This window comes from Rhea pennata, chromosome 1 (assembly GCF_028389875.1).
Source record: "Rhea pennata isolate bPtePen1 chromosome 1, bPtePen1.pri, whole genome shotgun sequence".
Lineage (NCBI taxonomy): Eukaryota > Metazoa > Chordata > Aves > Rheiformes > Rheidae > Rhea > Rhea pennata.
The window spans coordinates 212,476,608-212,489,546 of record NC_084663.1 but is presented as its reverse complement, the minus strand read 5'-3'; the positions used below and the strand labels follow the sequence as shown (position 1 = coordinate 212,489,546).

The window sequence follows — 12,939 nt, the reverse complement described above, 5'->3', positions numbered from 1 at the left end:
CCATGCTTGAAGATATTCACAGCCTGACCAGACAGGGTCCTGGGCAGCCTGCTCTTGGTGACCCTGCTTGGGCAGAGTTGGACTAGATGAACTCCAGATGTCTTTTCTAACCCAACTGCCCTGCGATCTGTGAGTCTGGTGAGGCACTCACCAGCTTTCATGCCCGGCTCCTATGCATACACAGAGGTGGTCTTCCCGCAGCAGAAGACCCATGCAGCAGCAGCTTTTCCAGGTCTGTGGCTACAGCCAGCCGTATGCACACTTTTGGTATGAGATGTCTTTCTCCACGGGAAAAGTCGGGTGGATGAAAGCCAGACCATGCTGTCTCCAGGACAGGGCTCGGAGCCACGAGTCCGCGGAACATGAGGTGTCCTCAGCAGACATCTGCTCACCTGCAGTGCCTGCTGATGGCCTCTTCCCAGGGAGGCTGGCCCAGGGTAAGCTCAGGGCTCGGGATGCCCCAAGAGTGAGCTGCGCAGCGTGACTCCCGGCCTCAGCACCTCAGTGCCCAGAGCTCTCTCCATGGCTCATTGGTCTGCCAGGGACCCTGGCACAGACCTGATCTCCCTAAGCCTGGTTACAGGATGTGTTTGGGACCCTGGACTTGGCCGGGCTCCTTTCTGGCAGCATGGAAGGATCAAGAGTGTCCCAGGCACTGAGACAGGCAAAGAGCTTGCGTGTTGGAGGACCTTTGAGGAAGCTTCTTTGTTTAGTGCTTCTCCTGAGGCTTTCTAGGGTCCGACAAATTCCGCCAGGAAAGCAGGGGACTGACACTGCTCTCAGCAGTTGTTTCAGCACAGCTTCACCAATATTCCGATCCTTTATCCACCCCCATTCAGGTGGGTTTCTGTAGTGTAGTGGTTATCACATTCGCCTCACACGCGAAAGGTCCCCGGTTCGAGACCGGGCAGAAACACATTGTTTAGTTTGCTGATGATGCCAAGCTGGGAGGAGTGGCTGACACCCCTGAGGGCTGTGCTGCCATCCAGAGAGACCTGGACAGGCTGGAGAGTTGGGCGGAGAGGAACCTCCTGAGGTTCAACAAGGGCAAGTGGAGGGCCCTGCACCTAGGGAGAAATAACCATGGGCATCAGCCCAAGCTGGGGTCTGCCCTTGTGGAGAGCAGCTCTGCAGAGAAGGAGCTGGGAGTGCTGGTAGATGGCAAGTTGGCCATGAGCCAGCATGGCTTGTGGCCAGGAAGGCCAGTGGTCTCCTGGGGTGCATTGGGAAGAGTTTTGCCAGTCCGAGCTGGGGGCTGGCCTTGTGGAGAGCAGCTCTGCAGAGGAGGAGCTGGGAGTGCTGGTGGATGGCAAGTTGACCATGAGCCAGCATGGCTTGTGGCCAGGAAGGCCAGTGGTCTCCTGGGGTGCATTGGAAAGAGTGTTGCCAGCAGGTCAGCAGCATTTCTGCAATGGGCAGAAATTGAAGCACAGGAAGTTCCACCTGAAGGTGAGGGGGAATTTCTTCCCTGCGAGAAGTGATGGAGCCCTGGAGCAGGTTGCCCAGAGAGGTTGTGGAGTCTCCTTGTCTGGAGATATTCAAAACCTGCCTGGACGTGATCCTGTGCAATGTGCTCCAGGTGACTCTGCTTGAGCAGGGAGGTTGGACTAGATGATCTCCAGAGGTCCCTTCCATCAACCTCAACCATTCTGTGATTCTCTAACGTCCTCCTCCTGGTCTTGCTGACTCCAAACTACCAGGGATAGAAGAGCGCTTGTGCTCCCTGCTCCCAGCACATCTGCTGCCGAGAGCTGGGCAGGCTCTGGGCCTCGCAGCTGCCTCAGCCTGTGCCTAGCCCCAGTAGCACTTGGGCTCTGGCTGTTCCCTCTGTTGGGGGCACCTGGTCTTGCTAGGAGGCCTCAGCTCCTTCTGGATGCTCCCAGCTCTTCTAGCTGTCTGGCCAGGGTGATGCGAGGGCGGTTTCTGAGCACTTGAAAACCGCCCTTGCTCAACAGTCCTCCTTTTGTGGGGTGCATTTCTTGCACTATTCCTTGTCCTGGTGCACAACAAGTTGACCGTGAGCCAGCAATGGGCTCTTGTGGCAACAAAGGCCAATGGCATCCTGGGCTACGTTCGGGGGAGTGTTGCCAGCAAGCTGAGGGAGGTGATCCTTCCTGTGGTGAGGCCACACCTGGAGTGCTGTTTCCAGTCCTGGGCTCTCCAGTACAAGGGGGCTACTGGAGTGAGTTCAGCAAAAGGCTACTAAGGTGATGAAGAGACTGGAGCATCTCTCATGAGGAGAGAGTTGGGACTGTTCAGCCTGGAGAAGAAAAGGCTGAGCGAGCTTATCAGTGTGTAGAAGTATCTGAAGGGAGAGCGTAAAGAGGACAGGGCCAGGCTCTTCTCAGCGTTGCCCTGTGATAGGACAAGAGGCAACAGGCATAAACTGGAACATACGGAGTTCTGCTTGAACACTAGAAAACTCTTTCCTGTGACGGTGACTGATCCCTGGAACAGGTTGTCTTGAGAGGTTGTGAAATCTCCATGCTTGAAGATATTCACAGCCTGACCAGACAGGGTCCTGGGCAGCCTGCTCTTGGTGACCCTGCTTGGGCAGAGTTGGACTAGATGAACTCCAGATGTCTTTTCTAACCCAACTGCCCTGCAATCTGTGAGTCTGGTGAGGCACTCACCAGCTTTCATGCCCGGCTCCTATGCATACACAGAGGTGGTCTTCCCGCAGCAGAAGACCCATGCAGCAGCAGCTTTTCCAGGTCTGTGGCTACAGCCAGCCGTATGCACACTTTTGGTATGAGATGTCTTTCTCCACGGGAAAAGTCGGGTGGATGAAAGCCAGACCATGCTGTCTCCAGGACAGGGCTCGGAGCCACGAGTCCGCGGAACATGAGGTGTCCTCAGCAGACATCTGCTCACCTGCAGTGCCTGCTGATGGCCTCTTCCCAGGGAGGCTGGCCCAGGGTAAGCTCAGGGCTCGGGATGCCCCAAGAGTGAGCTGCGCAGCGTGACTCCCGGCCTCAGCACCTCAGTGCCCAGAGCTCTCTCCATGGCTCATTGGTCTGCCAGGGACCCTGGCACAGACCTGATCTCCCTAAGCCTGGTTACAGGATGTGTTTGGGACCCTGGACTTGGCCGGGCTCCTTTCTGGCAGCATGGAAGGATCAAGAGTGTCCCAGGCACTGAGACAGGCAAAGAGCTTGCGTGTTGGAGGACCTTTGAGGAAGCTTCTTTGTTTAGTGCTTCTCCTGAGGCTTTCTAGGGTCCGACAAATTCCGCCAGGAAAGCAGGGGACTGACACTGCTCTCAGCAGTTGTTTCAGCACAGCTTCACCAATATTCCGATCCTTTATCCACCCCCATTCAGGTGGGTTTCTGTAGTGTAGTGGTTATCACATTCGCCTCACACGCGAAAGGTCCCCGGTTCGAGACCGGGCAGAAACACATTGTTTAGTTTGCTGATGATGCCAAGCTGGGAGGAGTGGCTGACACCCCTGAGGGCTGTGCTGCCATCCAGAGAGACCTGGACAGGCTGGAGAGTTGGGCGGAGAGGAACCTCCTGAGGTTCAACAAGGGCAAGTGGAGGGCCCTGCACCTAGGGAGAAATAACCATGGGCATCAGCCCAAGCTGGGGTCTGCCCTTGTGGAGAGCAGCTCTGCAGAGAAGGAGCTGGGAGTGCTGGTAGATGGCAAGTTGGCCATGAGCCAGCATGGCTTGTGGCCAGGAAGGCCAGTGGTCTCCTGGGGTGCATTGGGAAGAGTTTTGCCAGTCCGAGCTGGGGGCTGGCCTTGTGGAGAGCAGCTCTGCAGAGGAGGAGCTGGGAGTGCTGGTGGATGGCAAGTTGACCATGAGCCAGCATGGCTTGTGGCCAGGAAGGCCAGTGGTCTCCTGGGGTGCATTGGAAAGAGTGTTGCCAGCAGGTCAGCAGCATTTCTGCAATGGGCAGAAATTGAAGCACAGGAAGTTCCACCTGAAGGTGAGGGGGAATTTCTTCCCTGCGAGAAGTGATGGAGCCCTGGAGCAGGTTGCCCAGAGAGGTCGTGGAGTCTCCTTGTCTGGAGATATTCAAAACCTGCCTGGACGTGATCCTGTGCAATGTGCTCCAGGTGACTCTGCTTGAGCAGGGAGGTTGGACTAGATGATCTCCAGAGGTCCCTTCCATCAACCTCAACCATTCTGTGATTCTCTAACGTCCTCCTCCTGGTCTTGCTGACTCCAAACTACCAGGGATAGAAGAGCGCTTGTGCTCCCTGCTCCCAGCACATCTGCTGCCGAGAGCTGGGCAGGCTCTGGGCCTCGCAGCTGCCTCAGCCTGTGCCTAGCCCCAGTAGCACTTGGGCTCTGGCTGTTCCCTCTGTTGGGGGCACCTGGTCTTGCTAGGAGGCCTCAGCTCCTTCTGGATGCTCCCAGCTCTTCTAGCTGTCTGGCCAGGGTGATGCGAGGGCGGTTTCTGAGCACTTGAAAACCGCCCTTGCTCAACAGTCCTCCTTTTGTGGGGTGCATTTCTTGCACTATTCCTTGTCCTGGTGCACAACAAGTTGACCGTGAGCCAGCAATGGGCTCTTGTGGCAACAAAGGCCAATGGCATCCTGGGCTACGTTCGGGGGAGTGTTGCCAGCAAGCTGAGGGAGGTGATCCTTCCTGTGGTGAGGCCACACCTGGAGTGCTGTTTCCAGTCCTGGGCTCTCCAGTACAAGGGGGCTACTGGAGTGAGTTCAGCAAAAGGCTACTAAGATGATGAAGAGACTGGAGCATCTCTCATGAGGAGAGAGTTGGGACTGTTCAGCCTGGAGAAGAAAAGGCTGAGCGAGCTTATCAGTGTGTAGAAGTATCTGAAGGGAGAGCGTAAAGAGGACAGGGCCAGGCTCTTCTCAGCGTTGCCCTGTGATAGGACAAGAGGCAACAGGCATAAACTGGAACATACGGAGTTCTGCTTGAACACTAGAAAACTCTTTCCTGTGACGGTGACCGATCCCTGGAACAGGTTGTCTTGAGAGGTTGTGAAATCTCCATGCTTGAAGATATTCACAGCCTGACCAGACAGGGTCCTGGGCAGCCTGCTCTTGGTGACCCTGCTTGGGCAGAGTTGGACTAGATGAACTCCAGATGTCTTTTCTAACCCAACTGCCCTGCGATCTGTGAGTCTGGTGAGGCACTCACCAGCTTTCATGCCCGGCTCCTATGCATACACAGAGGTGGTCTTCCCGCAGCAGAAGACCCATGCAGCAGCAGCTTTTCCAGGTCTGTGGCTACAGCCAGCCGTATGCACACTTTTGGTATGAGATGTCTTTCTCCACGGGAAAAGTCGGGTGGATGAAAGCCAGACCATGCTGTCTCCAGGACAGGGCTCGGAGCCACGAGTCCGCGGAACATGAGGTGTCCTCAGCAGACATCTGCTCACCTGCAGTGCCTGCTGATGGCCTCTTCCCAGGGAGGCTGGCCCAGGGTAAGCTCAGGGCTCGGGATGCCCCAAGAGTGAGCTGCGCAGCGTGACTCCCGGCCTCAGCACCTCAGTGCCCAGAGCTCTCTCCATGGCTCATTGGTCTGCCAGGGACCCTGGCACAGACCTGATCTCCCTAAGCCTGGTTACAGGATGTGTTTGGGACCCTGGACTTGGCCGGGCTCCTTTCTGGCAGCATGGAAGGATCAAGAGTGTCCCAGGCACTGAGACAGGCAAAGAGCTTGCGTGTTGGAGGACCTTTGAGGAAGCTTCTTTGTTTAGTGCTTCTCCTGAGGCTTTCTAGGGTCCGACAAATTCCGCCAGGAAAGCAGGGGACTGACACTGCTCTCAGCAGTTGTTTCAGCACAGCTTCACCAATATTCCGATCCTTTATCCACCCCCATTCAGGTGGGTTTCTGTAGTGTAGTGGTTATCACATTCGCCTAACACGCGAAAGGTCCCCGGTTCGAGACCGGGCAGAAACACATTGTTTAGTTTGCTGATGATGCCAAGCTGGGAGGAGTGGCTGACACCCCTGAGGGCTGTGCTGCCATCCAGAGAGACCTGGACAGGCTGGAGAGTTGGGCGGAGAGGAACCTCCTGAGGTTCAGCAAGGGCAAGTGGAGGGCCCTGCACCTAGGGAGAAATAACCATGGGCACCAGCCCAAGCTGGGGTCTGCCCTTGTGGAGAGCAGCTCTGCAGAGAAGGAGCTGGGAGTGCTGGTAGATGGCAAGTTGGCCATGAGCCAGCATGGCTTGTGGCCAGGAAGGCCAGTGGTCTCCTGGGGTGCATTGGGAAGAGTTTTGCCAGTCCGAGCTGGGGGCTGGCCTTGTGGAGAGCAGCTCTGCAGAGGAGGAGCTGGGAGTGCTGGTGGATGGCAAGTTGACCATGAGCCAGCATGGCTTGTGGCCAGGAAGGCCAGTGGTCTCCTGGGGTGCATTGGAAAGAGTGTTGCCAGCAGGTCAGCAGCATTTCTGCAATGGGCAGAAATTGAAGCACAGGAAGTTCCACCTGAAGGTGAGGGGGAATTTCTTCCCTGCGAGAAGTGATGGAGCCCTGGAGCAGGTTGCCCAGAGAGGTTGTGGAGTCTCCTTGTCTGGAGATATTCAAAACCTGCCTGGACGTGATCCTGTGCAATGTGCTCCAGGTGACTCTGCTTGAGCAGGGAGGTTGGACTAGATGATCTCCAGAGGTCCCTTCCATCAACCTCAACCATTCTGTGATTCTCTAACGTCCTCCTCCTGGTCTTGCTGACTCCAAACTACCAGGGATAGAAGAGCGCTTGTGCTCCCTGCTCCCAGCACATCTGCTGCCGAGAGCTGGGCAGGCTCTGGGCCTCGCAGCTGCCTCAGCCTGTGCCTAGCCCCAGTAGCACTTGGGCTCTGGCTGTTCCCTCTGTTGGGGGCACCTGGTCTTGCTAGGAGGCCTCAGCTCCTTCTGGATGCTCCCAGCTCTTCTAGCTGTCTGGCCAGGGTGATGCGAGGGCGGTTTCTGAGCACTTGAAAACCGCCCTTGCTCAACAGTCCTCCTTTTGTGGGGTGCATTTCTTGCACTATTCCTTGTCCTGGTGCACAACAAGTTGACCGTGAGCCAGCAATGGGCTCTTGTGGCAACAAAGGCCAATGGCATCCTGGGCTACGTTCGGGGGAGTGTTGCCAGCAAGCTGAGGGAGGTGATCCTTCCTGTGGTGAGGCCACACCTGGAGTGCTGTTTCCAGTCCTGGGCTCTCCAGTACAAGGGGGCTACTGGAGTGAGTTCAGCAAAAGGCTACTAAGGTGATGAAGAGACTGGAGCATCTCTCATGAGGAGAGAGTTGGGACTGTTCAGCCTGGAGAAGAAAAGGCTGAGCGAGCTTATCAGTGTGTAGAAGTATCTGAAGGGAGAGCGTAAAGAGGACAGGGCCAGGCTCTTCTCAGCGTTGCCCTGTGATAGGACAAGAGGCAACAGGCATAAACTGGAACATACGGAGTTCTGCTTGAACACTAGAAAACTCTTTCCTGTGACGGTGACTGATCCCTGGAACAGGTTGTCTTGAGAGGTTGTGAAATCTCCATGCTTGAAGATATTCACAGCCTGACCAGACAGGGTCCTGGGCAGCCTGCTCTTGGTGACCCTGCTTGGGCAGAGTTGGACTAGATGAACTCCAGATGTCTTTTCTAACCCAACTGCCCTGCGATCTGTGAGTCTGGTGAGGCACTCACCAGCTTTCATGCCCGGCTCCTATGCATACACAGAGGTGGTCTTCCCGCAGCAGAAGACCCATGCAGCAGCAGCTTTTCCAGGTCTGTGGCTACAGCCAGCCGTATGCACACTTTTGGTATGAGATGTCTTTCTCCACGGGAAAGGTCGGGTGGATGAAAGCCAGACCATGCTGTCTCCAGGACAGGGCTCGGAGCCACGAGTCCGCGGAACATGAGGTGTCCTCAGCAGACATCTGCTCACCTGCAGTGCCTGCTGATGGCCTCTTCCCAGGGAGGCTGGCCCAGGGTAAGCTCAGGGCTCGGGATGCCCCAAGAGTGAGCTGCGCAGCGTGACTCCCGGCCTCAGCACCTCAGTGCCCAGAGCTCTCTCCATGGCTCATTGGTCTGCCAGGGACCCTGGCACAGACCTGATCTCCCTAAGCCTGGTTACAGGATGTGTTTGGGACCCTGGACTTGGCCGGGCTCCTTTCTGGCAGCATGGAAGGATCAAGAGTGTCCCAGGCACTGAGACAGGCAAAGAGCTTGCGTGTTGGAGGACCTTTGAGGAAGCTTCTTTGTTTAGTGCTTCTCCTGAGGCTTTCTAGGGTCCGACAAATTCCGCCAGGAAAGCAGGGGACTGACACTGCTCTCAGCAGTTGTTTCAGCACAGCTTCACCAATATTCCGATCCTTTATCCACCCCCATTCAGGTGGGTTTCTGTAGTGTAGTGGTTATCACATTCGCCTCACACGCGAAAGGTCCCCGGTTCGAGACCGGGCAGAAACACATTGTTTAGTTTGCTGATGATGCCAAGCTGGGAGGAGTGGCTGACACCCCTGAGGGCTGTGCTGCCATCCAGAGAGACCTGGACAGGCTGGAGAGTTGGGCGGAGAGGAACCTCCTGAGGTTCAACAAGGGCAAGTGGAGGGCCCTGCACCTAGGGAGAAATAACCATGGACACCAGCCCAAGCTGGGGTCTGCCCTTGTGGAGAGCAGCTCTGCAGAGAAGGAGCTGGGAGTGCTGGTAGATGGCAAGTTGGCCATGAGCCAGCATGGCTTGTGGCCAGGAAGGCCAGTGGTCTCCTGGGGTGCATTGGGAAGAGTTTTGCCAGTCCGAGCTGGGGGCTGGCCTTGTGGAGAGCAGCTCTGCAGAGGAGGAGCTGGGAGTGCTGGTGGATGGCAAGTTGACCATGAGCCAGCATGGCTTGTGGCCAGGAAGGCCAGTGGTCTCCTGGGGTGCATTGGAAAGAGTGTTGCCAGCAGGTCAGCAGCATTTCTGCAATGGGCAGAAATTGAAGCACAGGAAGTTCCACCTGAAGGTGAGGGGGAATTTCTTCCCTGCGAGAAGTGATTGTGTTGTGATCAAGTTGACCATGAGCCAGCAGTGTGCCCTTATGGCCAGGAAGGCCAATGGTCTCCAGGGGTGCATTGGGAAGCAGGTGGAGGGAGTTGATCCTGCCCCTCTCCTTAGCCCTGGGAGGCCTCGTCTTTAGTCCTGCATCCAGTTCTGGGCTCCCCAGCACAAGAGAGACATGGAGCTACTGGAGAGAGTCCAGCATGGGGCTACGAGGATGATCAGAGTGCTGGAGAACCTGCCCTAGGAGGAACGGCTGCGAGAGCTGGGGCTCTTCAGCCTGGGGATTAGAAGCCTGAGGGGGGATCTTATCAGTGTGTGTGTAAGTACCTGAAGGGAGGGTGTCAAGGGGACGGGGACAAACTCTTTTCAGTTGTCCCGTGTTACAGGACAAGAGGCAATGGGCAGAAACTGAAGCACAGGAAGTTCCGCCTGACCGTGAGGGGGAATTTCTTCCCTGTGAGAGTGACAGAGCACTGGACCAGGTTGTCCCGAGAGGTTGTGGAGTCTCCTTCTCTGGAGATATTCACAAGCTGCCTGGACACAACCCTGTGCAACGTGCTCTAGGTGATCCTGCTTGAGCAGGGAGGTTGGACTAGATGATCTCCAGAGGTCCCTTCCAACCTAAGCCATCCTGTGATTCAATCCCCTCTGCCCCCCCCCCGCCCCCCCCCCCCACGTTAGGGAAATGCAGGGAGTCAAGGGCTCCTCGCAAGCCTGGAAACCCCGACAGAGTGCTGCTGGGACCGGACGCAGGCTGAGACAGCTGCTGGACCCTGGGCCTGCTCGGCTCGCGGCAGCAGACGTGTTGGGAGTGGGGAGCACAAGCACATTACTGCTTGTGGCGATTTGGGGTCAGTGAGATGGGGAGGAGGACACTGGGGGTGGCCACGCATGGGGCGCAGTCCTGAGCCTGCATCAGACAGGGCTGGTGCCTCCATGGGGATCCCACGGTGGGTAGCGGCGAGGGAAGGGGGTGCGCAGAGCAGGCGGGGGCACAGGCTGGTGCAGGGGGGAGAGGGGAGCTCCCAGCACCCACTTTTGGCTCGTGCAGCACAGCTGGACGCTTGTGGGGCTGCTGGTAGCACGGCGTGCGCACGTGGAGCGCTGTCCGGGAGCGCTGCCCATTGCCGGGGGGGCAAAAGGCCAAAGGGGCCTGCGGGACATTCCCAAAATAGGGCCCTATTGCCACACAGCCACGCTGGGGCAGGCAGAGCCGGCCGGTTCCCCAGCCCTGGCCTCTGCCCCGGTGATGAGGACAGGCTGACGCCGTCCCCGCGGCCGGGCCGTTGCCCCAGCTGTTGGCAGCTCGGCTGCGCCAGGGCCCCGTGACGTGCCCAGGCCGGACCCATGCAGAGACATCTCCAGGCTTCAGAGCAGCACCGGCTCCCCCAGGCCGTGCCGGGACGCCGTGGTGGGGGTCTCCGAAGCGCCGTCGGTGTGAGCAAGCGTGTCCCACTCCATGGGCATGGACAGGGAGCACGGGGGCGAGGGCGGCAGCGTGGTCGTCCCGCGCACGGGCTGCGTCCTTGCAGAGGAGAGAGCAGAAAACGGGCTTCCTCGAGGAGTTTCCAGGCAGGAATTTCTCTGCGCCCACGGCCTCTCCATCGCCAAACCGGCCACCTCGCAGAGACCTGTGCTGGGCCCTGGCTGAGCTCTCCCACGCGCCCGGTCGCAGCAGAAAGCCCTGAGCCACGCTGCCCCCCAGGCACCGCGTTGTTCTCCCCACGCGGAGACTGCTCAGTGCCCCGAGCTGCAAGACTTCCCCTGTCCCGGTCTCAGGTTGTCTTTCCTCAGCACGACCCGTGGCCTGGGGAAAGCTCTCGGAAGTGGGCTTCTTTGTGAGTTTCTCACGGCCACACGCTAATTAGATGCCCTGGCTCTCAGGTAACGGCGAACCCAACGCAGTGGCTCACTGACAGCGAGTTCTTTCCAAATTGCTCCCTGGCTGCTGCTCACCGCCATCACCTCTGAGCTAGCTGTGGCGAAATGGTGGGTCGCGATTTCTCAGGAAGGTTTGTGCACCAAGCGTTGCATAAGGAGAGAAAGGAGACATAGCACTGCGGAAGGGGGCAGGAGCTCGGCACCCTCCCCTCTCAACAGCAGCCGCTCAAGGAGGACAGGCCAAGAGGAGGCCCCACAGCAACTCCCCTCGCGGCCACGGCCTGATCTGCATGTCGAAATGCACCAGGATCTCCAGCCAGTTCCGGTGAAGGCCAAACAAGGGCTGATTACACCCTGGCTGAGGTACAGCTGGGGCAGCAGCCAAGTCCCAGCCTGACTGTGATCTAGCACGGCCGTTGGCTGAGAGGAGAGGAGGGACGGCCACCCCAGACTGATGCCCCAGGCATAAAAAGCCCTCCGGGGGCAGAGGGAGCAGACGGTGCTCACTGAGCTGAGAAAAGCTCTGCTGGAGCCACAGGAGCTGGGCCATGGAGCAGTACTTCTCGGCCACACAGAAGATGGAGCAGGAGGTGATGTTTCCCAGCCTGCTCCGAGGGGTCTTCCTGGAGCCCGATGAGGCCTCCCCCACTGCCAGTGGTCGCAAGGACCTGTACGAGCACTACCAGCTCCTGAAGTCCATCAAGCCTGTGGTGGAGAGAGGCCTGGGGTCCGTCACCGAGCACAGCCTGCCCAGCGCCAGCATGCACAAAGCCCCAGACGACGATGTAGACACTGATCTGGAAGAGCGCCTGTCCCACCACCTCAACGGCTTGCAGCAGGTGCTCACCCACCTCACCAGAGACGCCAACGCCCTCACCCGACGGTACAGCCAAATCCTCGAGCAGATCAACCTCAGTGAAGGGCAGCCCAGCTGGTGAACCTGACCCTCCACCTCCAAGGTAAGAGCATGGGGACACGCAGAGCCCAGGGGAACAAGGCAAGAGGCAGCCAGTGTCCCTGAGCGCAGGGAGTCCTGGGGAAATGCTTTGGCATTGGTGTGGGCTCGCCAAATGCCAGCAGACTGAAATCTCCATGCTACAAGTAGCACTTCATCTCCTCCTGTCAACACAGACCTTCCTGGACGATTGATTTCTAGCGTGCTGGGGCTGGGGATAAGGTCTCTTGCTGGGCAAGCCAGCAATAAAGACACCCTGGATGGGTTTTCTGGGGTGATGGCAGATGCCCTTGCAGAATCAGTACAGGGGACACAAAGGAGAGCATGCCACCGTTAAACACTACCTCTGCCTCTTCCCACAGGCCAACTCATCCTCTGTGCACTGAGGCAGCTCATCCCTGACCACCAGTGCTGCTGCACAATGGCAATGGTTTTGACCCTGGGAAAACCACATTGGCTGTCGTCCCCATATGAAGAATCATCTGCCATCTTTTTGGAGGTCCATCAGAAGAGCTCCGTGGCTCCAGACATATCTCTTTATTTTCAAAGAGCAGCATGCAGATGACTGCATTGCACTACTGCACTGAGAACTCCGCCAGGCCCTTGTAAATGCTGAACCCCTTCTCCAGCTGGTACCTGGACTTTGAGGGGAGTTTCCCCCCACTCCTTGCTAATAAAACTATTGCCTTGAAGGCTCTTGTGAGTGTTGGTGCTTTCCTTCAGATTGAAGCCCTGCCTGAGGCGTCCCCCAGAGTCAGGGAAGGGGAAACTACCTCTTCCAGTAGCCAAGACTTGTCTCCCCACACAAAACTGTGCGCTGTCCTTGCATGACTGTCCCCAGTTTGGCTGTAGCAGTGCTGCCTCAGCTCATGATGGTGGGCATGGCCACTTCTCAGCCCCAGTGGTGGAAGAAGGCAGGCCCTTTCCTTGCATCCACCTTGTAGAAGCTCATCCATCCCTGGGGATGGAGATCCTGGGACACAGGGGTTCTGGAACTGAGCAGCAGGTGAGGTGAGAAACCCCTCACCTCAGAGCAAGTGTCGCTGGACACTCATCCCTGCTCCAGCAGCACCTCTAATACACAGAGGTGATAGGACAGGACAAGGCAGGAATAGCGAGCTAAACAAGCAGCCGCATCCATGTTGCAAACAGCTCCAGCTAGCCTAGGGG

At 57.5% G+C, this 12,939-nt stretch overlaps 1 protein-coding gene and 4 non-coding genes across 5 annotated transcripts; all 5 read left to right on the top strand.

Moving 5' to 3' along the window:
- Positions 1-843: 843 nt before the first annotated feature.
- On the top strand, positions 844-916 carry TRNAV-CAC (transfer RNA valine (anticodon CAC)). The gene has a single exon. It is a non-coding gene; the product is annotated as a tRNA-Val (tRNA).
- Positions 917-3,325: 2,409 nt separating this feature from the next.
- TRNAV-CAC (transfer RNA valine (anticodon CAC)) lies at positions 3,326-3,398 on the top strand. Its single transcript has one exon. It is a non-coding gene; the product is annotated as a tRNA-Val (tRNA).
- A 2,409-nt stretch (positions 3,399-5,807) lies between these two features.
- TRNAV-AAC (transfer RNA valine (anticodon AAC)) lies at positions 5,808-5,880 on the top strand. The gene has a single exon. It is a non-coding gene; the product is annotated as a tRNA-Val (tRNA).
- Positions 5,881-8,289: 2,409 nt separating this feature from the next.
- TRNAV-CAC (transfer RNA valine (anticodon CAC)) lies at positions 8,290-8,362 on the top strand. The gene has a single exon. It is a non-coding gene; the product is annotated as a tRNA-Val (tRNA).
- Positions 8,363-11,328: 2,966 nt separating this feature from the next.
- Positions 11,329-12,461, top strand: LOC134141771 (mid1-interacting protein 1-B-like). The gene is made up of 2 exons (XM_062578160.1): positions 11,329-11,773; positions 12,132-12,461. The coding sequence occupies exon 1, from the start codon at positions 11,363-11,365 to the stop codon at positions 11,750-11,752; it is 390 nt and encodes a 129-aa protein (XP_062434144.1). The 5' UTR covers positions 11,329-11,362; the 3' UTR covers positions 11,753-11,773; positions 12,132-12,461.
- Positions 12,462-12,939: the final 478 nt, after the last annotated feature.